At 45.1% G+C, this 26895-nt stretch overlaps 1 protein-coding gene across 4 annotated transcripts in view; it reads right to left on the reverse strand.

The window, feature by feature from the left end:
• Positions 1 to 26441, reverse strand: part of PTPN11 (protein tyrosine phosphatase non-receptor type 11) — a 71704-nt gene extending 45263 nt beyond the window's left edge. For all 4 annotated transcript variants that reach the window (XM_043982153.1, XM_043982168.1, XM_043982144.1 and 1 more), the window contains exons 1-3: positions 26284 to 26441; positions 3687 to 3809; positions 1064 to 1258 (exon numbers count right to left, since the gene is read on the reverse strand). In XM_043982153.1, the coding sequence (XP_043838088.1) occupies positions 1064 to 1258; positions 3687 to 3809; positions 26284 to 26297 (332 nt within the window). In that variant the 5' untranslated portion in view covers positions 26298 to 26441. The remainder of the gene's footprint in view (positions 1 to 1063; positions 1259 to 3686; positions 3810 to 26283) is intronic.
• Positions 26442 to 26895: the final 454 nt, after the last annotated feature.

The following is a 26895-nucleotide window of genomic DNA, read 5'->3' on the forward strand; positions in this document are numbered from 1 at the left end:
AACCCTACCCCCTGCATGTAGCCTCCAGATAAAGGACCTCCACCACAAATGAAATCAGTGAAAATGATCCGTAATTCCAAGCTGGATCACAGCTGCCTCCAGATATGGAGTGAAAACCAGCTGCTGGCTATGGAGTCAGAGGCTGGATTGACTAAGGACAAAGATCCTCCACCACCTCTGGTTACCAACACGCCTTCCTTTCTCCTCAGAAGCCCTACAGGGCAGCCAGGTGCCAACCTTTCTACATGAAGGTAATAACATGGATCCTCTAACAAGACTCTATTGTTTTTCAGCAAGAATAGGCCTGATGAGCCAGCCATACTCTGAAGCAGAAAAGAAAATTCAGAAAATACTTTTAAGCCAGCTAGGTGATAGGGCTATTAGCTGCAGAAACACCATGACAGGCAATTACCCACCACAGCAATGAGGCTGTAGACTTAAAAGCAGCGGATATGCAAATCTAATTGGGAACCCTTAAATTTTTTCTAAGATCAGAGAATGTCTTGGGAACACAAAAACCAAGCAAACCATCAAGGGGACTTTGATGAGCTGTAGTTTCCATTTTGTCCCCTGTACCACATTACAGACCAATACCAGTTCAGGAGGGTTCTTTCCAAGTCAAGTCCTTTCTGCACACGTGTGGAACCTAATTTAACACAACAGATGAAAAACTCTGGCTCTCTGATTCTCATACTTTCTCCACTTGTGAGGTTAAGCTGACATCTGTTGGCAGTGCTGCTGAACAACTGGCCAAGTGCACTCCCAAAGAGAATGGCTCTTTATGCCTCTCATGTGCCATCCTCTAGCAGCCAACCTCTCTGTGACAATCACTAAATTAGAGGCACAGAATCATATTCCAGAGACGCCCGTCCCAGAGGAAGCCTCCTTGGCTTGAAGCTGGGATAGCCAACAAGCTTCTGGACACAGTTGGTGGCTTTGTAAGGCTACAAAGCTGTAGAATCAACTGCACAAGTTCTATGGGAGACCTATGCCCCCCGGCTTCCCCTGGCGAATGTGGAAAAGCCCACGGTGCCTACGTTTCCTGGGGACTCACTGCACTGACCTTTCCGAGGTAGGATCTGCACAGTTCAGCGGGTATTTGAGTTCGATAACATCACCATTCTTTTCTTTCAGCTGCCCATGATGCTCCATGTAATACTGCACTAACTCAGCCAGCGTGGCAAACTTCTCCCCGCCATACAGGTCATAATAGTCGCCAGTGTTCTGAATCTTGATGTGAGTGACGGCACCATTCCGCCTACAATTGGGGAACACGGATGAGGAAAGGGCAAGAAGGGTTACTCTTTAACAGTGAATCTCCTACAGGACTTCTGATGTTATCTTTCCTTAAATCAGAGAACTGCAGAACTGAAAGAGATCCTGCCCACACCTGAACTGTCTCCCACCAGAAGTGGCAGAAATAAACCCCACAGTCCCAGTGCACACCTAACAAATTCAACAACTATACATGTTCAACGACATGCTCCAGGTAGGGCTTAACACAATGACACCAGTACAACTTCTAGTCATTATGCTTTTAAAATCCTCCACCAAAGTCCTGCTTTTTCACACTAAGGCTATAGCAACAAGGTACCGGGGGCAGCAGGCTTTACCAATGAGGAATGGATTTGAGCATGGACCCCTTGTCATTTGAGCCACAAGGCAGAGTGCTGAGATAGGCAAACTGGGTGGGCCAAAGCCGGCGCCTCCTATTTTGTCCAGCCCAATGAGCTAAGGCTCTCTGGCCCTCAGGCTATAGTCTAATGACCCCTGCCTGATGGAGTGTTGAGGGCACTGGTCTTAGAGTTACAAAGATTTCCATTCTAACCCCATCTCAGACACTTATTACCTAGGGGGCCCTAGAGAAGTCACAACCTCCCTGGGACTCAGTTTCCTCTTCAACCAAGGTCCCCTCTAGCCCTAAATCCGTGATCCTGTGATGAAAGGATCATTGCCACGTGAGTGGCTATTTTTTCCCCTCCAATTTCTAAAACTACAATTCTATTTTAATTGAAGGACCTCATTGTCTCCCCCTTGCCCTTCTGGCCTTTTATCAATCCCATCAGTGGAGGTCCTCCGTCCACACGGAGCTACGGACCACAACCCTTTCACCCTGGGCAGTCCTGGTCTGCGTCTCTCCACAGATCTCAAAGCACTCAAAGCCCAAAGGGCTATAAAACTGTGCATACCCTCTGACAATCCCAATGCTCCACTTGTAGCTCACAGAGACCAAAGGAAAAGGACCTACTTGTACAAAAATATGTATAGCAGCTCTTTTTGTGGTGGCTAAGAATTGTAAATGGAGGAGATGCCTAGCAATTGGGGAACAGATGAACAACTTCTAGGAAAAGACTGTGATGGAGTACTACTGTGCTTTAAAAAATGACAAGGGGGCAGCTAGATGGCACAGTGGAGAAATCACCAGCCCTGGATTCAGGAGGACCTGAGTTCAAATCCAGCCTCAGATACTTGACACTAGTTGTGTGACCCTGGGCAAGTCACTTAACCCTCATTGCCCTGCAAAACAAAACAAAAAAAATAGTTGCTGTGGTCAAAAAGATTCATGCCACTGCAGTCAACCTGATAAAGAACCTCTCTAAGCTTTGAGAGATATAAGGGACAACACCATCACCACATTCAGAGCTTTCTTAGCTTCATAGGATATATCAGACTGACTGAACTAGCATCACCTTTCAGAACCAAGGTCTCCTCTACTACTATTAGCAAGGACCACACTCTGATGAAACAGTGCAGGTTTCCATTTAAATAAAGCACAATTAAGTTTCAATGGAAGCAGAAAAACTGCAATAATAGAAGGCACCTAGGTGGCACAGTAGAGAGTGAAGGGCCTGGAGTCAGGAAGACCCCAATTCAAATCTGGCCTCAGACACTTACTAGCTGTGAAATCTTGGGCAAGTCACTTACCCTATGTGTGCCTCAATTTCCTCATCTGTAAACTGGAAATAATAATAGCACCTACCTCTCAAAGTTGTTATTAGAATAAAATGAGTCAGTATAAAGCACCAAACACAGTGCCTGGCACATAGTAAGTGCTACAAAAATGCTACATATTATCATCCTCATTCTCATCCTTATTGTTGTTACCACCACCACCACCACCCCCACTACATAAACCAGGTTCCAACAAGGCTGGGATCAACTCAGGGGTAGAACTTTCATTCATTATTGGTTTCCTTTGCTCCCCAAGAGTTTAGTAGTCACTTACACACTAGACATTTACTTATTGAGCTGAATTGTTTCTAGGTTTTGCTGAGAAGTGAGCACCTTTTTTGTTAAATGGGTGACGATCTAACTAATGGAAGCAGAATCCCCAAACTTCCCAAGCAGGGTGCACAAGTCTGGCCTTTGGCCCGATGTTCCTGCTTACCCTTTAACAGAGAGAGGCAGGGAAGCCTCGAAAACATCTTAGTTAATATCAATGGCAGCAAATTGTTGAGGCCTGATCTTATGACTGCCCAAGATTCCATAACCTCTTCGTACCCTGAAAGTGCTCCCAAAGTTCCCTCTTCTGAGGTGTGTTATGAGAAAGGACTTTGGCTCCGTCACTTATTTACCGTCACCTATATGACCTTGGGCGAACCACTTAGCTTCCATGAGTAAAATGAGAGCGTCCAACTATATGGCCCCTGAGGTCCCTCCCAGATAGAGATCTCCACCCAACTTACCTAACAGAAAGTGTGAAGTCTCCTGGATTACTCTTACTGGGCCTGGCCAAGAAGCTGCCATCAACGCCTCGTGTCAGCAGTAAATTTTCTGCCTCCACTCCAGTGATATTTGGGTGAAACCATCTTAGGGAGGAAAAGAAAAAAGGAGATTTTAAATCATATTTCCCACACTATCACAGAGAGTATAAATGACTGGTGAGCCATTGACCAAAATATCTATCATGAAAAGAAATCACCTCTTGAATACTGATCCATTAGAGTCAGAAAGTTTCAGCAAGAGAACTTCCTTCATGGATACCCCAAAGGGGAATGGAAAGAAATCCATGACATAAGTCAATCCAACGTATGCTGGCCATAATAGTGTGGAAGAACCTAATTTCAAATGCTCCTTCATATACTTACTAGCTGGATGACCCTGGATCACTTAAGTCACTTAACCTTTCTCTGCCTCAGTTTCCTCATTGTAAAATGGGGTAATAGCAAGTAGTTCACAAGGTTGTTTCAAGAAACAAATGAGAAAACATGTAAAGTGCTTTGCAAACATTTAAATCACTATGTAGGTACTAGCTATTATTACAATTAATTCAGCTCGATGCCTTGAATTGTATTCAATGATAAATTGATCGTGTCTACAACAACGTTCAATATAAAAAGAGATATAATAATGCTAACTCAAGAGGCCAACCAACATTATCCCAATTCAAGTATGATACAACAGCTGAGGTGCTACAGGCCTCAGTGGTCTCCATATGAAGTCCAGTAAGGACAGAGAAGGCATGAGTCCTCCTACTCAAATGTTTCTGAATACAATCCCCTCTCCAACAGGGCAAACAGCAACCCAATAAAAGCGACTCCTCTCGCTACTCTCCTCCGTGTCTTCCCATAAATCCTGCCCTGAGAAGCCACCCAACACACTGAAAGCTCCCCTACGTCTGTTGCCATTATATGGGCACCAGTATCATACCCAGGCTGTCCAAGCTCTTACTATATAACCAGCCCAAGTCCTTTGACCAATTCTACACTTTCTGCAGCATGTCTTCAATGCCATTTCTTAAAGGAAATCGGCTTGGCAGAAATGAGCTGAGACCAGCATCTTGGACAATGCACAATAAGCTCAAAATGAACAAGCAACCTGAATATGAAAGGGCACATCATACAAAAAAATTAAAAGACAGCAGGGATCTGAAACCTTTTACAACTATTGCTAGAGAAAGAACTCTTAACCCAACAAAGGACAGGGGGGAATCACAAAAGATAAAATAGATCATTTTAATCAGGTGAAAAAAAATCAGTGCAGCTTACCTAATAAGGTAAACTGCTGACTAAGGAAAAAATCCTATCAGATATAAGTGGCTAACATCAAAGATAATGTAGGAAATTAACATAAAAATATAAGATCAAAAGCCATTCCCCAATGGATGAGTGAACAAAGAATACAAGTCTCAAAAGAATGGTAAACTATTATGCATCTGAAAGATTGTTCCAAATCACTAAGAAAATGGCAAATCAAAACAATTCTAAGTTCCACTTCACCACCATCACCACCCACCCCCACCCACCCCACCCCACCCCCTTCTCTCTCCCCTCCCTCAGGGCAAAAATATATTACTTTACCTACTTCAGTATGTAGGTTAGTCCCTCTTTGATCTCTCAGATCTTTAAAAAAAAACCACTCTACTTGAGAAACAGGAAGAAGCTGACAGCCAGTACCAGAAGCCTCCACAAAGGAACCCTTAGGAGCACTCAGATGCCAAGGGTCCCCTCTCCCTCTTTGAGCAGAACTGACCAGCACCGGCCTTTTCCCCCTAAGCAGCAGGTGGTTTTCACCTGGGCACCCTCAGGCCAAGCTCAGTGGTACCAGAGGACCTGAGCCAGGGCCTCAAGCACTGCTACTACTATACCCGAGCTATTGCTAGGCTTCTCCACCTCGTCCTGGCTCCTCTAGCACAAAATCCTCAGCAAGCAATCCAATGATTATTTTGCAAAGACAACCTGTGGGTGGATACAGAAGATTTGACAAAAACTGCAAACAAAACAGGCCTCAATGTGGAGAAGTCTGAAAAAGCTTCAATCGATCAGGAAGTCGAGCAAGAAAATGCAAACAATGCTTCTTCAGAAGAGGCCCCAGGAAAAGGCTAAAACGACAGCCAACTGACTGTTAGATACCAAGAGGGCTTCTCAGACAGACTAGGCTTCCTGGGGGGCATGCAGGAACCAAAGCACAGAAGGTCAAGAAGGGCAAAAAGAATTCTAAACACTAGAAGTTGAAGGGAGAGAAGAAAGAAGTTTGATTTTGTCAGGAAGAAGAAACGGTTCCCGTGGAAGACTCTTAGGAGCTAGCTACAATGATGGGACCAGAACAGTTGAGAGCAGGGGCCCCCAAAAGAGGTGTAGGCAGAAAATGTTTATTAAGAGACTGGAAAACAAGTGACTGAGAAATGAAGAAAAAGGCTTGCTGCAGCCACTCTGATACAACGACCCAGGAAGAAATAGAGGAAACAGAAGGGAAAAAAATCTTTCATTTGACCTCCTCATCACCTTAAGCCTCATCCTATCTATCTCTTCCCTTTCCTCCAGAACTAAACTCCTAGGCCAAAAGAAGGAATCTACACTCTTCTACAAACACAGTCTGCACAGACTTCCTCTCTCCTCTCTCACTTCTCACCCCTTCCGATCTGGGGGTTCCAACAGCACTCAACAGAAACTCCTCTTTAAGGTTACTAATAATTTCCTCTTCATTAAAACCTGGAAAGTTTCCTTGGCCCTCACCCTTGGTCTCTCCAAAGTAACTGATCCCACTGGCCAAGACAGTGGACACTTCCTCCTGAGGATGCAGCTCTCTGGAGCTCCCAGTTCTTCCCTACTCCTTTGCTGGGTTCTCAGCCAAGCCATGCCCTCCAGCCATGAGGGTCACCAGCCTTGGTCCGAGGCCCTCTTCTCTCTCTCTCTGCTCTCTGTCATTTCAACAATTACCATGGTTCAATTATGATCTCTCTGCAGTTGACTTCCGTATCTAGATATCCTGCCTTAACGTCTCTCGGAGCTCAATCCCACAGCACCAACTGCCTAGCAGACAGCTCCAACTATATATCCCATAGGTATTTTCCAAACTCAAGTTATGTCCAAAACAAAACTCATTATCCTAATCTTCTCCCTTTGGGGGGAAGGGGACATAATCTTTCTAGGACCCAATCACCAAAGCTCAGTCACCCCTACGCTACACTACCCTTCAAGCCCCAAGTCTTATCAATTCTATCTCTCCCATGATCTCCTGCATCCATCCTCTTCTCCCCCAAAGCCTAGTCCCTCCTCACTTCTCACCTCCGATCAGACAATTACAATAGCCTCCTAAATCTCTCCTGGCCCTTCATCTCCCCCCTAGCCAATCCAACCTCCAAATAAGCTGCCAAACTGATATGCCCAAGTGCAGCTCTGACCACGTCAGCCCCTGCTCAGGAAACTCCCTGCTGACCAAATGCTCATTCCTCTGCCTGTCGCTTCACAGTCCTTCACCACGTGGCTTTGTGCTCCCTTTTCAGACTCATCTCATAGTCCCCTTCCTGTTTCCCCCCAACAGCACTCCATCTCCCACCCCCAGGCCTTCACCTAGGCTGTGCCCCAGGACTGGAATGCTCTCACTCTTCATACACATCTCTTGGAATCCTGAGCTCCCTTCAAAGTTCATCATCTCCTCCTAGAAGAGGAATTTCCTGCTTCCTCTTGTTAATGCCTTCACACACACACATACACACACACACACACACACACACACACACACCAGAAATATATCTATTTTGTATTTATTTTGTACTGTCTTACTTATTTACATGTAGTTCCCCTCTGGTACAAGCTCCTTATGAGCAGGGACTGTTTTGTTTTTTACTTTGTTTAAAAAAAAAAATCCCCAGCCCTAGAGCCTAGGACATAAGTAGGTGCTTAATAAATGTTTGCTGACCGAACTGGTACATTTCAAATCTGCCACTCTCCAAATGATTCCCACTTCTGGGGTTTTTTGGCTCACTATTCCCCACGTCCCTGTTCCTCTCCATCTAAATCTATTGTCCCCAAAGCCTGTTTCTTCATCTGTAAAATGGAGACGAAAATACACTACATTCTTCAGAGGATTGCTGTGAGGAAAGTGTTTTGTAAACCATAAAGCTCTAGAGAAATGCAACTCATTGTTGTGATTGTCCCAACCAACTCAATTTCAATCAAATTTCTTATTTTTTTCCAATTGAACAAGAATTTATCAAGCATTTATTGTGTGCCAGTCATTGTGCTATGTGTTGAGAATACAAATCTAAGCAAAAAGAAAGTCAGACCCTACCCTCAAAGAGCTTACTTTTTTTTTTTTGGTGAGGCAATTGGGGTTAAGTGACTTGCCCAGGGTCACGTAGCTAGTAAGTGTCAAGTGTCTCAGGTCATATTTGAACCCAGATCCTCCTGCCTCCAGGGCTGGTGCTCTATCTACTGCACCACCCAGCTGTCCCTTATATTTTTCTAATCATAAAAGTACTTTAGCATTTTCCAGTTACACGTAAAGATCGTTTTCAACATTTGTTTTCACAAGATTTTTAGTTGCAAATTTCTTAAGCAGCCGCTGCGGATAACTAGCATGGCTCTGTTAGTTATCACAAAGAGACAATTCATGAGTAAAGGAAAAAGACAGATGCAAAAGATGCTGTGGAGGTGTGGAGACTTTGACGAGGCCCAGCTCAAGTCTCACACATTCCCTATGAAAACTTCCCGCACCATCCCAGCACATGGTGATCTCCCTTTGCCCCCAGTCACAGGAGCACATACTGGGTACGGAATCCAACTGGCTATCTCTCTCTCTCTCTCTCTCTCTCTCTCTCTCTCTCTCACACACACACACACACACACACACACACACACACTCTCCCTTCTTAAATGTCTCCCCAACTAAACTGTAAATTCCATTAGGGCAAGGACTACATTTTCTGCTTTATTATATTCTACACAGTAATTGACACATAGTAGATACTGAATAAATATTCGGTGATCGACTACAGCACAGAGTCAATATTAAAAACCACAAGATATAGCCAAACCCAAGTCTGAGGGGTTATGCTCCAAGTAAAATAGAAACTCACTCAGTTCAGGACTAGAATTCAAATTTTAATAACCATTTAAAATGGCACAACAATGCTCTAGAGTATTATTTCCAGGTGGCAGCCAGCTGAGTTCAAATCCTGTCACACCTCAGTCTTTCCAAGTCCCCCACAAGGCATCTGGGGCAGGAGAAGAGAAATCAGTGCTTGTTGTCCCCAGTTAGAGCTCCTTCAATGAACCCACTCACACTCAAAAGACCAAGAAAATAAAGCCCTTCTCTTTAGAGGCAGACAATTCACTTTTGCCCACAAGACCAACAAGGGGCCAGCACCACACTGACAGTGGCACTGTGCCAGACCCTTCAGTACCATCCACAGCCTGGACCCTGTTCAAGGAAAGAATGTGCTCCAAGGCCCAGGCAAACAGCCAGGGTTCAAGCTGGAGGCAGGAGTTTGCTCTCCCCGGCATTTATTCATTGCTTTACAGACCAGCAGGACAGGCCTCCCACAAAAATCAATACGAGAGAAAAGAAAACATTATTGAAAGATAAATAAAAATAATCTAATAGGAAATAACCTTTCATACGTCCCACTTGTCCTATGCAGCTTTGTGAAGTAGAGGAGAGGTCACAGAACTAGGAATGAAGGTACTTTTGAAGAGGCTTCAGAGTATAGTGGAAAGAACGCTCTGTTCACAATCAGAAAATCTGGGTTCCAGTCCTGGCTTGGCCACTTACTAGTGTAGCCACGTGATCATGCTTTAGGTATACTGCTTTATTCCTCTGCACAGTGCCCGGCACACAGTAGGCGCTTAATAAGTATTTATGGATTGATTAACTGGAAAGAGTTGACCTTAATTTTATCGTGGTTTTTGCCCAAGTCTCTGGAAGAGCCAAGAATCCAGGCAGGTAGATTCCAACATGGCTGATGCCACCTTTGATGGTTCTAAGTCAGCATGCCAGGGGGTCTCTAGTGGAGGAGACAAGTGATCTGTATAAATTTAGCTGACCTTGAGCTGCCAATGTCTCAGACAAAAGTCTAGATGGCATGCTCATCAAATTTTCACATGACACCAAAATGGGAGGAATAATTAACACAGTAGATGACAAAGTCAGGATGCAGAAGCATCCTGGAAAGACTGCCGGCACTTGGTTAAATCTAATAAGATGAAATTCAATAGAGATAATAAATGTAAAGTCTTACACTTGGGAACAAAAAATAATCCACTTCGGGGCAGCTAGGTGGCGCAGTGGATAGGGCACCGGCCCTGGAGTCAGGAGAACCTGAGTTCAAATCCAGCCTCAGACACTTAACACTTACTAGCTGTGTGACCCTGGGCAAGTCACTTAACCCCCATTGCCTCACCAAAAAAATAATAATAATAATAATAATAATCCACTTCACCAGGATAAGACTGGGGAGCAATGAATAGACAGAGCTTGGTCTAAAGTGAGCTGTCAGCTCACCGAGTCAGCTGAGTAAGGTGCTAAAGCCATCTTGGGCTTCTATAGAGGGGCAGAGCCTCCAGGAAGAGGGAAATGCTTGTCCTTCTGTACTCTGCCCTTAGGAAACCTCATTTGGAGCCATGGCTGAAAAGGGATGTTGGTAAACTGGAGGGTGCCCAGAACAGGGCAACCAGGATGGCCAAAGGTCAAATCTGTTATAAGGACTGGCTGAAAGAACTGGGCCTGCTTAGTGTGGAGAAGACACAGGGAGGACATAAGAGCTGTCTTCAAATATCAATAGGGATGTCACAGGAAGGGTGAACTAAGCTTTTCCATTTGGCCCCAGGGTCCAGAACCAGAAGTAATGGATAGAAATTGAAAAGAAGCAAATTTCAGCTCAAGAGAAAACTTCCTAACAATGAGAACTGTCCCTAAGTAGAACAGGCCATCTGGAAAAGCAGTGGGCTACGGGGAAGCTAGGTGGTGCAGTGAATAGAGCACCAGCCCTGGAGTCAGGAGGACCTGAGTTCAAATATGGCCTCAAACACTTGACACTTACTAGCTGTGTGACCCTGGGCAAGTCATTTAACCCTCACTACCCCATTTAAAATTTTTTAATTTTTTTTAAGAAAACTGGTGGGCTCTTCCTTCTTGCAGGTCTTCAAGCAAGGGATGGTCAAGCACTTGTTGGGGATGTTAGAGTGTAGATTCATCTGTCCCTCTCAACTCTCAAATTCCATGAAAGCAAAGACAATAATGCACGTACCATCTACCTCACAGGATTATTAATAATAACTGCTCATATAGCAGTGTAAGATTTACAAAGCCCTTTTGGAGAAAGTGCTTTGCCAACTGTATAATGTTCAAACTCCATCTCCAATACTTACCACCTTTGTGACCTTGGCCAAGTCACCTTACCTTCCTGGGCCATAGTGTCCTTAGATGTAGAGTGAAAGGGTTAGCCCAGGTGACTGCTAAGGTCCCTGTCAGCTCTACATCTATAAGCCAATGATCTGGGAGGGTTGGCCACCTCATATTTAGCAGATTGGTAAAGTTGGCAAAAAAAAAAAAATTATCAATGTTGAAAGAGCTGTGGGAAAATCAAGCATATTTAATGCCCTCTCAGTGGGGCTTTGAACTCATTCAGCCATTCTGGAAAGAAATATGAAATATGAAAACTATGTTCAAAAATGTACTACACTATACATACCCTTTGACCCAGTGATACCAGTGCTAAGCCTAGACCCCAAAGAGATCAAAGAAAGAGGAAGAGTACTCATGTATACAAGGACATTAATAGCAGTTCTTTTTGTAGTGGCAAAACCTAGCAGCTTTAGGGATGCCTGTCAATTGGAAAATGCCTAAACAAATGATGGTATATGAATGGAGCAGAATGCTACTAGGCTATGAGAGATGACAAAGGGCACAATTTCAAAGAAACCTAGAAAGAAAAACCTTACATGACCTGATAGAGTGAAGTGAGGGGCAGCTAGGTGGCGCAGTGGATAGAGCACCAGCCCTGGAGTCAGGAGGACCTGAGTTCAAATCTGGCCTCAGACACTTAACACTTACTAGCTGTGTGACCCTGGGCAAGTCACTTGACCCCAATTGCCTCACCAAAAAAAAGAGCGAAGTGAGCTGAATCAGGAGGACAACATATATATACAGTAACAACAAAGCAGTAAAGACAAAACTTTGAAAGACTTAAGAGCTCTGATCAATGAAATGACCTATCAGGATTCCAGAAGATACATGATGCTATCCATCACCTGACAGAGAAGTGATGGATTCAGGGTACAAAATGAGACATATATTCTTTGGACATGACCATTGCCCAGATTTCTTTTATTTGATTATACCATTGTTGCAAGGGTTTTTGCTAAATTTGGAGGTTTTTTTTCATGGTGTGGAGGCAGAGAGGGAAGAAGAGAAAATACATTTTTGTTCATCTAAAAAAATGTAAACTTTAGATTTTTTTAAAAAAGGAAAAAAATTAAGAGATCTGACAAGATGACCTCAGAGGTCTGTATCCAGTGCTATATCAATTTGAGCTGCTGTTGTTACCTTGGGGCAAGTAAAGTACTCAAGGATTTTCTAATTCTCCTTTTCCCAGCTTTTCTCTAACTACCATGGTATAACAGCCCACAAGGACAGAAGAATGCCATTCATTTCTACAAGGCAAAAGGCCATTGTGTTGTCTCACCCAAGCCCAGATCACAAAGGAAAGTCTTCAGCAGCTTCTCTCAAAAGCAACCCTTAGGGTACTTGACGCCATTTTCTTCTTTCTCCCCAAACATAAACTCTCATTTTGTGGCTAATCTGGAAGGAGAGTTGCTCCTTAACTTGTTTTAGGTTGGCGCGGCAATCCCGGCCCCCCCCATGAAAACTGGCCAAAGTAGACCACACAGAGTGGGCTCATTTAGGGCAATGAAGCTTCTCCCTCCATTGGGCAGCAGTGGGGTGCCCTGAGAGGGTAGGAGAAAGAAGCAAGAACCAAAATTCCCCAACTGAAGTTTGGTTTCCAGCCCCATAATGGCCCTTTCTTTTAACCTCCATTTTCCACAGAAAGCCCAAGATCAGAGAAGACCAATGCTGTTCATATAAGCAGGTCCAAAAGGGAAAAAGAAAAAAAAAAAAAGAAAAAGACGAGTCCCCAGCCACAGCCGGATTCCATTTTTAGCCAGCTATCAACATGACAAAGTCACACAAGAATGCCACAGCCAACTGGGCTGCCCCTGGTACAGGCAAGGCTTCATAAAAGAGCAGGTGACTAGAGTAACAAGGTTGGCCATTGGCCACAGAGGTGAAGACGGAGTGCTGCCTAAAAAGATGAAATCGAAAAGCATCTCCCCTCACCAAGCCCATCAGAGTCTGCTCAGCCAAAGGCAATGGAAGAACGCAGAAGCTTTGATTTGGCTGCAGAAGGAGACGGCCAGAAGGCTAAAGCAGGCGATAAGACCCAGATGAGGGCCTCCTTCTGCCACTAACTCAGGCAATCTTCAAGGGCCCAGTTATTGATGTCTGTCTAAGTTTAACGGCGGTGGAGAGACGGGCTATAGAGCTAACTCACAGGGGAGGGAATGGATTTAACTGATGTCACACCGACTTCAATCTAGTTTAAATCATTAGTCAGAAGACTTTAATTTAATGACCATTTTTTCTACAAAGCTCGTTCTTGTTGTTAGATATAACCTGAATACCAAATGTAGTCTTCCCATTTCAGATATGATTTTAAATGCACCTCATACTTACAAGCCATGATTCCTTTTGATAGACTTTCCAGATTATTTTTTATAATGGTGTCAGAAAACTCTATGATTGTCTGGTTATTTTCCTTACAAAAAATACCTGAAAGATACTTTTGAAGTCACTGGGAAGTAATTAGTCTCTTATCCATCGATATTTAGAAAATGTTTTTGCCACACTATTTTTCCATCCAAAATAACATTTGTAGTATTTTATTTAACTAAGCAACAAATCTCTGTGTTCTGGATTTTTTGAAATAAAACAAGAATTTCTGGAATTATGTTATAAATATAAATGTGTTTATCCTCAAAGGAAAATTAAACACACCCATGCAGCTGGATCACCACGAGACAAACTCTAACTGCAGCTAATACTGTCTCCACCTTGTTTCTTATTATTCACCAACTGGAAAAGGGAGAGATGCTTTCCTGCTTTTTCAACTGTCAAATGATTCATCAATTTAGAATGAATTAGTTCAAAGAAGGGGAGAAATATCCTCATCGGATTTGCAGAAAGTTTCTGCTGTTATTAGCTAGACCCTCATTTCAAAAGTCTCCAGTAACTCCAGGTTCTTCAGTTACCTCTAAGAGTTTACTGACATGACTCATTAAAACCTTATCAATGCTTTGGATGAGATAGATACAATTTTCCTGGACTTATTTGGAAGGAGGGAAGTGTCACATTCAAAAATCAATGGGATGTAATAAACAAAAGGCATCAAGAAAAGTGAAAAAATAATTAAATTTTCTTAATTGGTTCCCTACTTGCCTTAAACTATATTGTACTTTGGATCAGGAAGGGATTATTGCTGTATGGCTATATTCTAGTCAACTTTTAGGATTATAGGGCAATTGACTTTAAAACTGAAAGGGCTTGGGGCAGCTAGGTGGTGCAGTGGATAAAGCAAGGGCCCTGGAGTCAGGAGGACCTGAATTCAAATCTGGCCTCAGACACTTAACACTTACTAGCTGTGTGACCCTGGGCAAGTCACTTAACCCCCCCATTGCCCGCCAAAAAAAAGAAAAAGAAAAAGAAAAAGAAAAAAAAAATTCATTCTGACAAATGAGGAAAGTGAGCCCAAAGTGGTTCAATGACTTGCCCAAGATAACACAGGGAGTAAAGAGCAGAGTTGAAATTCAAATCCACGCCCTCTGCCTCCCAACCCAGAGCTCCTTCCACTGTACCACACAGTTCAGACCTGATTTCAGGGCAGACGTGCTTTACAAAATGACATAATCACACCATCTGAGAGGTGCAATGGACATCAGGTCACCTAATCCAACCCCTACACCACCAGATTTAAAAGGCTCCTCAAGCTCGCAAGTGCTCTCTCACTCACTCTCCCCCCTACACACACCACAAGGACAGAACTGCCAGCTCACTGAGTCAGCATCATAGATGACAGTCAAACGCCATCTTGGGCAGAGCTTCCAGGAAGAGTGATGTGCTGGTCCCCCTGCACTCTGCCCTCAGCAAACTTCCCTTGCAGCATTGTGTTCAGTCTAGGTGCCATGGTTTACAAAGAGAGTGCCCAAAGGTCTCATGTCCCTGTCCTGAGGCCTGATTGAAAGAACTGGGCATGGACTCAAGAAAACATGAGAGCTGTCTTCAAACATCTAAAGGGCTGTCATGAGGACAGACTAGACTTGTTCCATTTGGGCCCAGAGGACAAGACCAAGAACAATGGGCCACAAAGAGGCACATTTCAGTCTGATGTCTGGAAAAGCTCCCCAACAAGGACCCTCCCAAAGTGGAATGGCCTGATAGTGACGGCAGGCTCCGCTCCTTGGAGGTCTTCAAGCAGAAGTCAAACATCATGGAGATTCCTTTTTTGAAGGGGTTGGATTAGATGGCCAATGAGGTTCCTTCCAACTCTCAAACTGAGTAACTCTATGAGTTGAGATTGACTTTAATGTTGTAAACACAGGTCACAAGGAAAATGGTGGCACCCTCACAAGAAAGGGAAATAAGAAAGAGTGGGTTTAGGGGAAAGGGGAATGAGTTACTCTGGGAAACTTAGGAACTTTGATCAATGCAATGACCAACCCCAACTCCATAGTACATAGTAGTCACCTCCTAAGAGAGGTGAAAGAATCAGCATTCAGAATGAGACATAAATCTTTGGACACAGTTAACATGAGGATTGTATTTTGCTTGGTTTCTTTCTTCCTGCCACCCCCCCCCCCAGCCCCAATTCGGGAGAGGAGGGTAGAAGAAAAAACAAGGGGCTTTGGATTGGGTTGCCAAAAAGAAAAACAAAGTAAAAGAAAAAAAGATCGCTGAAGTATTTTTAAAGGTACAGAAGAAAATTTAAAGAAGTTCAGGAGGATATACAAAAAAGTAGGACAGTTTGAAAAGTTGCTTATTAAACTTAGAATTTTTTTTAAGTGACTTATTATGTAGAGCTCTACAAAATAGAGTGACAAGTTTCAAAGACAATCTTCTTCTCCTGATCTACTATGCATATGGGAATGCTCGTTTTATTTGGCATTTAAGGCTAGCATTTTAAATTAGAATTTGGAATGAATATAAGGATTAATGAGTTCTGTTTTGGACACATTTAATTTGAGAAACCTAAGGGATATCCAGTGGAGCTATGCATCAGGAAGCTGGTGACTCCAGCACAGAAGAAAAACTGGGGGGTGGATATATATTATATGGAAGTCCACTTCATAGAGGTAGTAATTGAACCCATGGGATCTAACGAGATCATTAAGAGTATAAAGGGAAGAGGACCCAAGATAGAACCCTGGCAGGACAGAGATGATGACTCAGCAAAGGAGACTGAAATAGACCAGTCCAGATAGGCAAGAGGAAATCCAGATGATGATGGGTCACAAAAGCCCAGGAAAGACAGAATATCCAGGAAGAGGGTTCAACAGTATCAACAGGGGCAGGGTCTAAGGAGGATGCTGATTGAAAAAAGACCAATGGAAGTTGCAATTCAAAGCCCATTAGTCCTTGGAGCCATAAATCTCACTCCTGGGCATTTATGCCAACAAGATCAGAAACAGAAGAAAGCCCCCTATATTCACCAATATATCCACAGCAGTCCTTTTGTGGGAGCCAAAAATTGGAGACAAAGAGAGTGTCCATCGATGATGAATTGGCTGAACCAATTATGGTACATGAAAGTAATAGAAACGACTATGGGGAATTCAAGAGAAATCTGGAAAGACTTTTATGAACTAATACTGAGTGAAGTAGGCAGAACCAAGAGAGCAATATACATAATTATGCATAATAATCATCATGTAAATGAAAAGAACACAGAGAAGCTCAACACAGGCTAATGATAATGATCAATCTCGGCCCTAGGAAAGAAATACGGAAGCAGCTCTCTCCTTTCCAGAGAGGAGGGCCAAGGAAATCAAATGCTGCAGACGCCATCCCGGCGATGGAGGGCTGGGGAGCTGTGCCCTATCCAGACACGATGCAATTTAGAAACCAAGAGTCGACAAAGCTACCTTTTTGTTTTTGAAGAGCGATGGCTAGGACCTGAAGGAGCAATCCGGTAGCAGGTTGAAAGCCAGAATGCAAAGGCCTGAGAAATAAGTGGGAGATGAGAAAGTAGAGGTGACAACTATAGACAGCTTCTTCTAGGAGGATGGGTCCAGAAGCACAACTATACTTTTAAATCACCCCTAGATGGGGCAGCTGCTAATATCAATTATATTTCAGGTTTGTTAACTGAAGCTATGAGAGGAAATAGAAGAGCAGCATTAACCTAAAATGTTTATGTCCCAGGATGGCCTTCCAGGGGGAAGCACTAATTGTGCCTCCAGGTGTTATTTGAGATCAACTCCCCATACTCCACCCCCATAAACTTCAACAAAGCTGAACACTGTCTCCAAAAGACAGTAATTAAAATGGACATGTATTAGCAGGGACAAAAAGGCGACTGTCATTTATTCATTTATCAGATTAGCCAGCTGACATTTGAGAAATGGGAGAGGGTGCACGTGGGGTTTACTGCAAGTGGGACACTGTTTCATTGATTGATCACCTGTTCATAGACCTAGAGCTGGTAGGACCCTAAGACCAGCCAGCCCAACCTCCTCATTTGACATATGAAGCAACTGAGACCCAGAGAAAGTAAACAACTTGTGCAAAGTCCCAGAGGTTATAAAGCATCAGAGGTTGGGTTTGAGCCTCGCTCATGACTCCAAAGCCAGTGATGTTTGCATGTATGGCTGCCTCCCTAAATGTTTGTCGATCAAGAAATGGAGGGGAAGAGGGAGCAAGGGAGTCAAAAGTTAGCCTGAAGGCATAGCCAAGGTGGACTTAGAGCCAGAGGGAGCTTACATGCTGACTAATCCAATCCCTCACTTTACAGAGGAGGAAACTGAGGCCCTGGAAGGTTAAATGATTTCTCCCAACTCATATAGGTAAAAAGAGGCAAAGGTTAAATTAAACACGTCCTCTTTTCCCACTCCTACCTACCAATGCCTGTCCAATCTCATGACCTCTCCATATAAACTTCTGAGCCATTGCCTAGTATCCTGTTAGTTACTAAATGTCTAAAAGAACACGGTGCTACATTAAGCACTACTAACTGTAAGAACCGCCCCCCAAAAAAATCATGAGAATAACCAAAATCAGAAAGTGCTTCTCAGAAGCCTGTGTGCCCAGCACTGTGTCTACAAGTTTTTTAGCAGCTAAGATATGAGAAATCATACTTGCCCAGTCAAATTGAAAATTTCAAATCTCATTCTGGAAGCCTTGATTTTGAGACACAGTATCAGGTAATGGTTAAAATGCTGGTTCTAAAGACCTGGGTTCCAATCCTACCTGACACTAGCTGTGTGACTTCCCCTCCTGGCCTCGGTTTCTTCCTCTGTCAAGGGTTGGACTAGATAGCCTCTGATGTCCCTTCCAGCCCATTTTATGACCCTGTGACCCAGCAGGAGTCAAAGGTTAACACTGGGCAAAGTAACAAATAGAGCAAAGCTGCTTTATTTATCTCTTGGGCTGTACCTCCAGGAATGTCATTCCTCCACTCCAAATCTCAGTCGCTACCTATTATTGTTGTTCTCAAAGAGGGGTTTAAGTGAGGGAGAGCTGTGCAGAGTTACCAACCTCACTTTTTCCTCCAGAGCCATCTGGGTTCAGTGGCAAGATATACATCAGGATGACTGGAGACAGTCCCAAATGTTGAAGGCAACTTGGGTTAAGTGACTTGCCCAGGGTCACACAGCTAGTAAGTGTCTGAGGTGAAATTTGAATTCAAATCTTCCCAACTTCAGGGCCAGTGCTCTATCAACTGTGCCACCTAGCTGCCCCACTGTCTGTGAAAGAAAGTATGAGTTCTTGCCCCTGGAATTTAAGGTTCATGTGATGTGGCTCCAAACCACCTGGGTGGCCTTTTTTCTCCTGCCAGCCTTCTGCCACCTCTATCCCCAACTCAGCTAGTCTCCTAGGCCCAGCAGAAGGGGGTACTTGCATGATACCCATTCATATCCTGCCCTCTGGTCCTGGGCCTTTGCTCACACCACTCCCCATGCTAGCCAGGAGGAGAATCTTCCCAGCACCCTTCAGATCTCCTTTCCTTAAAGTAATTCCTTTCCTTCAGAAGAGCACAAGTGGGTGATGCCGGCAAGAAACTTTCCCTTCTCACTGACCCCTAAACATCTCAGAACCCTTTGCCTGTCTGTCAGGGCCACTGCTCTCACATTGGCATCCCATTTCAAACCAGAAGCCCCTCCAAAGTCAGGACCAGCTGGTCTTTGCCTTTGCCATGTCCGTATCTAGCCCAGGGCAGAAGCTTAAGAAACAGGGCCAAAGCTGTCCAAGGGGCTGCCTGGTGTTAGAGGTGCCACCGCTGGGCAGCAGCAGAATTCTCCTTTCAGCTCCTTACGAAGCAAAGTGATTCTAACCCACTCAAGAAAGCGCTAACGCTTGTCTTTGGAAGAAAGTATTCTATACAGTGGTTTCTAATTAAGGAATTTCTGATTGCTGGAAGAATAGCCTGTGTTTTGAAAGAAATTAATGTCTCTTTTTCTATGGGATAAGTATAGCTCATGCGCAGCGGCAGGTAATTGGTACCAGGACAGTAATAGCTCCCATTTCTATAGTGCTTGAAGGCTTATAAAGTGCTTTTCTCATAATCCCTCCAACAAGGTAGACAGCACATGCATTGCAAGCTCCATTTTAAAGGTAACTGAAGTTCAGAGACGTGATAAGAGTTGTTTGTGATGGCGCAGAGTGAGCAGAGCCTTGGGACTCAAGTCAGGAAGACCTGAGTTCAAATCGTGCCTCAGACACTTACCAGTGGTGTGGCCCTGGGCAAGTCACTTCACCTCCATCTATCTCAGCTTCCTCAACTGTAAAATGGGGATAATAATAGCACCTACCTCCCAAGGTTGTCGTGAGGACCCAATTGAGATGATATTTGTAAAAAAAACACTTAGCACATTGCCTAGAACTTAGTAGCTGATTGATAAATACTTATATGTTCCTTCCACTTAGTGAAGGGTCTTTCCAGATTCCAAGTCTAGCCACCTTTCGACTATTCTATGAGACTTCACACAATACAAGGCACAAATTAAGAGAAATAGAAAAGGGCAGCTAGGTGGCACAGTGGATAAAGCATCAGCCCTGGATTCAGGAGGACCTGAGTTCAAATCCAGCCTCAGACACTTGACACTTACTAGCTGTGTGACCCTGGGCAAGTCACTTAACCCTCATTCTCCCACCAAAAAGAAAAAAAAAAGAGAAATAGAAAAAGCTTTCTTATTGGCAATGTACTATCGATCTTAATAAATCGTTATCTTCTAATGAAGTTTCAATACTGAGTATCTTTGTGCTTTGATGTTGTCCATGCAGAGAGCACTAGATTTGGAGTCAGGGAGAAGTGGCTTCAAATCCCACCTCAAACACATACTTGCTGTGTGACCCTGGACAAGTCATTTGATGTTGGCTCATTTCCTCATCTGTAAAATTAGGGCATTGGACCAGCTGGGCTATGAGGTCTCAGGTCTCCTTCAGCTCTAGATCTAAGTTTTTAAAAAATGCTAGGAATAAGAGCCAGGGGAAAGAACACAGAAGGAAAACAGATCTGAAGGGACATAGAAGCAAAGTAGTTTGGGTTTTTTAAGTTAACATACCCTTTAAAAAAGTCAAATAACAGGGCAGCTAGGTGGCGCAGTGGATAAAGCACTGGCCCTGGAGTCAGGAGGACCTGAGTTCAAATCCGGATCAGACACTTAACACTTACTAGCTGTGTGACCCTGGGCAAGTCACTTAACCCCAATTGCCTCACTAAAAAAAACAAACAAAAGTCAAATAACTTGAAAATCATAGTTTTATGAACATTCATTTTTACTGTAATGTTTGCTTTTTGTATATAGTTACTAATATATGAGAGGTTACACACATAATATTATGAAATCTTATTGGGGGAGATCAAGGCAGGCTTCTCAGAATAGACAGCATTTGAGTTGGGCTTTAAAGGATGGATAAAAATTGGGGAGGTGGGGGTGGAAGGACACATTTCAGGCACAGAAATACTATGAACAAAAAAAAAAAAAATTGAAGAGGCAGAAGGGAGCAGGGTTTGTAGAGGGGACAGCAGTAAACAGGGCTCCTAAAAAGGAGTGTCACTGCTCCCCAAAAGGCAGCCCTGAGACCCAGACTAAGAAGGAGCGTGACTGCTGAGCTTGCTTTGGGAAGCACCAAAGTTATGAGCAGAGAAAGGACGTGTCCATGGGCTAGCAGAGAGAATCCTGGACTTGGGATCAGGAGGCCCTGGCTTCATGTCCCAGTTCTAACATGGAACAGTTAGGGACACTGGGCAAATCACTTTTTAACTTCCTCCCCGTTTCCTCAGCTACAAAAAGTGAAAAATGGATCTAATAAAGCACCTACTTCACAGGGTTGTTGCAAGGATCAGATAATATATACAAGGTACCCCCAAAGCTTTAAGCTTTAAGAGCTTCTACCTGCAAGAAGATTTTTGGGACACCATATGAAAGTTATTACCCTATAGGTAAGGAATATAAGTCCAGCAATGTGAAAAGGGGGTGGGGGTGGGGGGTCAGAATGGGTTGTTAAAAAAAAATGTAGAGGGGGGCAGCTAGGTGGTGCAGTGGATAGAGCACCAGCCCTGGATTCAGGAGGACCTGAGTTCAAATCCAGCCTCAGACACTTGACACTTACTAGCTGTGTGACCCTGGGCAAGTCACTTAACCCCCACTGCCCTGCAAAAAAAAAAAAAAAAGCAGAAATTCTCAACCTGTGATATGAATATCACAAGGGGGTATGTGAATCTTGTCTGGGGTGGCGCAGAGAACATTTAGTAAATAACTGCATTCTTCTATTGAAATTAATCTATTGTTAGGGGGCAGCTAGGTGGCACAGTGGATAGAGCACTGGTCCTGGATTCAGGAGGGCCTGAGTTCAAATCCAGTCTCAGACACTTGACACTTACTAGCTGTGTGACCCTGGGCAAGTCACCTAACGCTCATTGCCTTGCCCCCCCCCCCAAAAAAAGCCTATATAATAATTACAATATTACTTCCCTCTTCAATAGAGAGGGGAGAGATGGTGAGTGTAGAATGTTGAATATGCTATTAGGAAAGTCACCATCAGTTGAGTTTGATTATTTTTCTTTGTTATATGGAAAGGGGGAATATATCTGGAATGATGATGATGATGATGTAAAAACAAAAGATGTCAATAAAATATTTTAAAATGAACAAAACATCCCATCTTATGGGGAGACAAAGAAAGGGAGACAGAGGGAGAAAAGAGAGAGAGAGAGAGACTGAGAGAGAGGAGAGGAAAGAAGAGAGACGAGAAAAGAGAAAAGGGAGGGAAAGAGAGAGCAGTGCCAAGAGTCCAGGCCAGTAGTTGGGGAAAAAGTCCTACACGACTGGGGTGTAGAAGAAGGGGAAAAGAAAGGGGAAGGGGGAGACGGCTACAAGAGTAACAGTTTTCTTTCCTTTCTTTTAAAGAGCCATGCTGGACAGCAAGGCCCGCCCTGGCTTTCCCAAAGGTAAAGGTTTTAGCAGATTTTCTCCATCTGCTCTCTTGGCCCCAACAAAGGACACGGTTGCTAGAAACGACTGTTTATGAATCAGCCTGCACCTTAGCAAGCCCATGGACTTCCTCTGTAACTTTATAGCAGTGGGACCCATTGACAGAACCCTGAAGCAGAAAATATGTAATCCAAGCAGAGGGGTCTCTATTTCTCCAGCTCAGGGGAAAACCTGACATTAAATAGGAATATAATGTTAAGAATATCGACAGGCAAGCATAGCCGCGAGTATTTCAGTAAGGCAAGTTTATTTATTTCCTACACTTGAGCTAAATATACAAGGCCACCAGTGATAGCCTCCAACTAAATTAAACAACCAGAGATAAAGGAAAGGGCTAATCTTCATTTCAGGGGGGAGGAGAGGGCAGCAAAATGACAAAGATAAAGGAAGTCTTGCGCGAGGAGCAGCAAACTATAGCTGAGGCAGAGGCAGTCCCACCTCCCCATGCTAATCTCAGCTCTGTCATCAAACCATAGCAAAAAAACTAAGGCTAAGCAGTGATTGCTCAGTCCCTCCAGTTCCCTGAGATGTGGAAGTCCCACACGAACAGCTGAGGGGAAGAGGAAAAGGTCTGGAGTTGGAAAGTGTGGACGGCCTCCAAACGGACTACAGCTCACTAAGCTATAGACAGCGGCAAAGCACTTCACCTCAGATCCTCCAGTTCTTCAAGATAGGGATTAGTAACATTGTGAGGGTGGGTGTAGATAATGGATGTAGAAGAGCTTTGCAGATGAGGGGAAGGGCTGACTGAGACCCAAAAAGGTCTTGTGGCCAGCCCAGGCCCCCAGTTAGCATGACAGAATCGGAACCCGGGTCTTGGGGCCTCCAAGGCCCCGGCCTATTATCACAATCATTATTCTTAGGCTGCTGTTAACCAGGCACCGGCAGGAGTGAATGGGGCTTCAGTCATTAGAAGTTGATTTAGACCCATTTGGGGGGCTCTGCCTAGCCAAGACTCTGCAGTCCCTAAAACACACCAGGCTGCACGACATAACTCTTCCTAAGGAGCCCCTTTCCTGTCCCCCAACCTTTTCATGTCCTAGAAAGGCAGATCCTTCGTGGTTGGGAATAGCAGACCCTGAACCAAGGCTCAATGATTACTTTGAGAGATTAAGTAACAGACAGACAAAGGCTCCGGGAGGGAGCGAATTTAAGGCCACACAGAGCCTTGCTGAGATGCAGTCACACATGCCCCACATCAGGCAGAGCTTGGCCTCAAACCTGCCCAGGGGATTCGCCTCCGAAAGTGTTCAGGTTGGAGTTTTATCTGCCCCAAAACAATCATGGAAACTGACAGAGAGACACACACACACACACACACATATATATATGCAGACACACGCACACAGACAGACATACACATATATATACAGACATACGCACACAGACACACATATATATGCAGAGACACACACACACATACACACACACACACGAAAGACAAAAAGATAGAGACAGAGAGAATGTTCGGGAAATATTCCTAATTTCTGAAGAAGTTTCTCATTTGGATCCCACCCTAGCTCAACACCATTGTTTAAATGTCACAAAAAAGAGGCGATGTTTTTGCACTAAACAAAACAGGGCAGTCACCCAAAAAAATTAAAATTAAAAAAAGATGGGAGCATAACCTATAAAGGGTTGGCAATATTTGCTAGTAATGACAGGTCAGACTAAGATCAATGAGGTGACTATGATATTGAAACAGATCTTCCATGCTTAATTAACAGCTAGAAGGTAAATCATTCCTTCTTTAGCCCAAAGCTTCTTAAACTTTTTCCACTCACAACCCCTTCCCTCTCCCCCCACCCCAGAAATTTTTACTCAACCCCTGGGTGTGTAGGTATATAAAATGGGGACACAAATCAAACATTTGCTGCCAAAGCTTTTGCAACCCCCACATTCGGCTATGGGGTCCCGACCCCCAGTTTAAGAAGCTTTGCTTTAGCCTACATCTTTTCATTTAAGGAGCCCAAGGCACCTGGACATCAATTCTCACTAATGCCATTGATCCTATCCAGAAAAGGAAAGAGCTTGAAAACGTCCAAGATTTGAACACATGAGAAATTTCACTAAGGACAGAAAACTCCACCAAGGCTTACTTCGGGTCTGCCTAACTAAGTACAGGCCCAGGGAGACACAATGCTGAAGGACATACTAACTAACAGTGGCTAACTAGGGGCACTGAAAGAACTCTTCTCCCTCCTATCATGCACCAAGCCCGAAGAACCTCTCCCCCAAAGGAGGCCTGTTATTTCTGAATAATTATTAGGCAATTTTCATGAAGCAATGAGGAAGGAATGCAGTACACAACGATGACCCACTTCAGCTTTGCATCTTCAGCCTGCAAACAATACCTGCCTGCCAGTTTGGAGGCCTTAGAAAAGTCATTCCTCAGGGGACAGTGAAATGAATGAAAAGATCACGAAAGAGAAGAGAGGCTGGGGGGGCAGACTCTTTGCCCTCTTAGATGAGGACAGGAGAAAAGAAGGTGGAGCACAAAGGGGGGGCACCCAAGCTGAAGATTCACTTCTGATACTTATTAGCAACATGGTCATGAGCCAATGTCTTCTTCACCTCTATGAGCCTCAGTTTCCTCCTCCATCAAATGGGAATAATAAGGCTTGCATCTCACAAGGTTATTATGAGAAAAGTGCTTTTAAACCTCATGGAAATGTAAGTGATCATTACTCTTCCAATACCAAAGGCTAAACATACATAGGAAGGTGATAGAAACACCATTGGGAAGGGGGAAGCAAGAGCTGGAATATCGCTGGGGAGAGAAGGGGATCAAGAGATCCACACCTAGCAAGAGCAGCAGATTCCTGAAGCAGTAAAAGGGAGAAGGAAGGAAAAGAGAAGAGGGAAAAGGAGTGAGTTAATCAGTCAGTTAACAAATTCTGCTAAGCGCTGGAGAGACACAAAGAAAGACAAAAGGGCAGTCTCTGCTTACCAGGAGGAAGGAGGGACAAAGGAAGAGAGGAAGGAAAGAGAGAAAGGGAGAGAAGAGAGGGAGGAAGAAGACAAGGGAAAGAGAGAAGGAAGGAGGAGAAAAAAGGGAAAGAAGAGGGAAAAGAGAGAAGAGGGGAAGGGAATAAGCATTAAGAGCCTACTGTGTGTATCAGGCCTGCTGCAAAGCTCTTTACAAATAGTTTCTCCTTTGATCCTCACAGCAAAAAGGGGGGGGGGGGGTGAGAAAGTGAAAACAAGAGGAGGGGGAGGAGTGAAGAGAAGGGAAAGGGAAGGGGGGAATAACGATGAGGAAGGAGGGAAGAAGAGAGTCAGAAAAAAAGAGATGAAAAGAAAGAGGGAAGGGGAGTGAGAGGGGAAAGGGAGAGAAAAGAGAAGAGGGAAAGGGGGAGACGGAAGGGATATAGGAGGGAGAAAAAAAAGGTGAAAAGAGAAGGGAAAGGGGGCAGGGAGGGGAGGGGAGGAAGAGGGGATGGAGGAGGGAGAAAGGGGAGTAAGAAAGGAGAAGAGATAAAAGAGAAGAGGAAGAGGGAAAGAGGGAGGGCGGAGGGGGAGGGGAGAAAGATGAAAAGAGGGGGAAGGGGTGTGAGAGAGAAGGGGAGAAGGGGAAGGGAAGAAAAGGGAAGGGGAAGGGGAGAGAAAGAAGGGGGAGGGGAGGGGGAGGGGCAGAAGGGTAAGAGCCAGAGGAGACTGGGGGAAGGGAAAGAACTGACTCCTCCGCCCCTCCCCCCGAACTCCCGGTGGGGGAGGGGGTCTCGCGGCCTGGAGAGGGGGAGGGGCGCGCGGTGCTTTGTGGGCGGACGGGGGTCGCGGGGGTCGCGGCGCTCACCTCCGGGATGTCATGTTCCTCCCGCTCCCGGGCTCCTCCTCGGATCCGCTTCCTCAGGGGCCGGGCCGGGCCGAGGCTTAGCGCGGAGCCCGCGGCGCTCCGGCCGCCATCCAGGCCTCGGGATCCCGGAGACGAGAGTAGAGCCGCCCCCCCCGCCCCCCAAGCGCCTCCGCTGCGCTCCGCTCCCCCGCGCCTCCGCCCCCGCCCCTCACCGCCCGGCACCGCGATAGTGACGCCATCGGCCTGCGACGCCAACCTCCCGCCAGGCCGCCGGTCGGCCCAAAAAGCCTACCGCCGGCCGCGCGTGCGCCGCGCACTTCCGGCTTCCCCCGGGCAGGCAACTGCGCCCCGCGCCGGGGGTTCCGCCCAGCCGCCTGGGCCCCCAGCTCTGGCTGCCCCCAGCGTCGAGCGGCCGCGAGGGGGCGCGAAGACGCAAGGAAGACGCGGCCGCCTGCAAGCCGGTTCTAATCATGCCAGCTCCCCGAGCTAGGATCCCGCGCCTTCTGCTGCGCCGGGCACTGGGCTGGGCGCTGCTCGCCGGGGGCAGCAGTGAAGCCCTCCAGGCCCGCCCTCGGGAAGCTTACAGGCTGGCAGAGTGTAAACTCCTCCGGG

This window comes from Dromiciops gliroides, chromosome 1 (genome assembly GCF_019393635.1).
Source record: "Dromiciops gliroides isolate mDroGli1 chromosome 1, mDroGli1.pri, whole genome shotgun sequence".
Taxonomy (NCBI): Eukaryota; Metazoa; Chordata; class Mammalia; order Microbiotheria; family Microbiotheriidae; genus Dromiciops; species Dromiciops gliroides.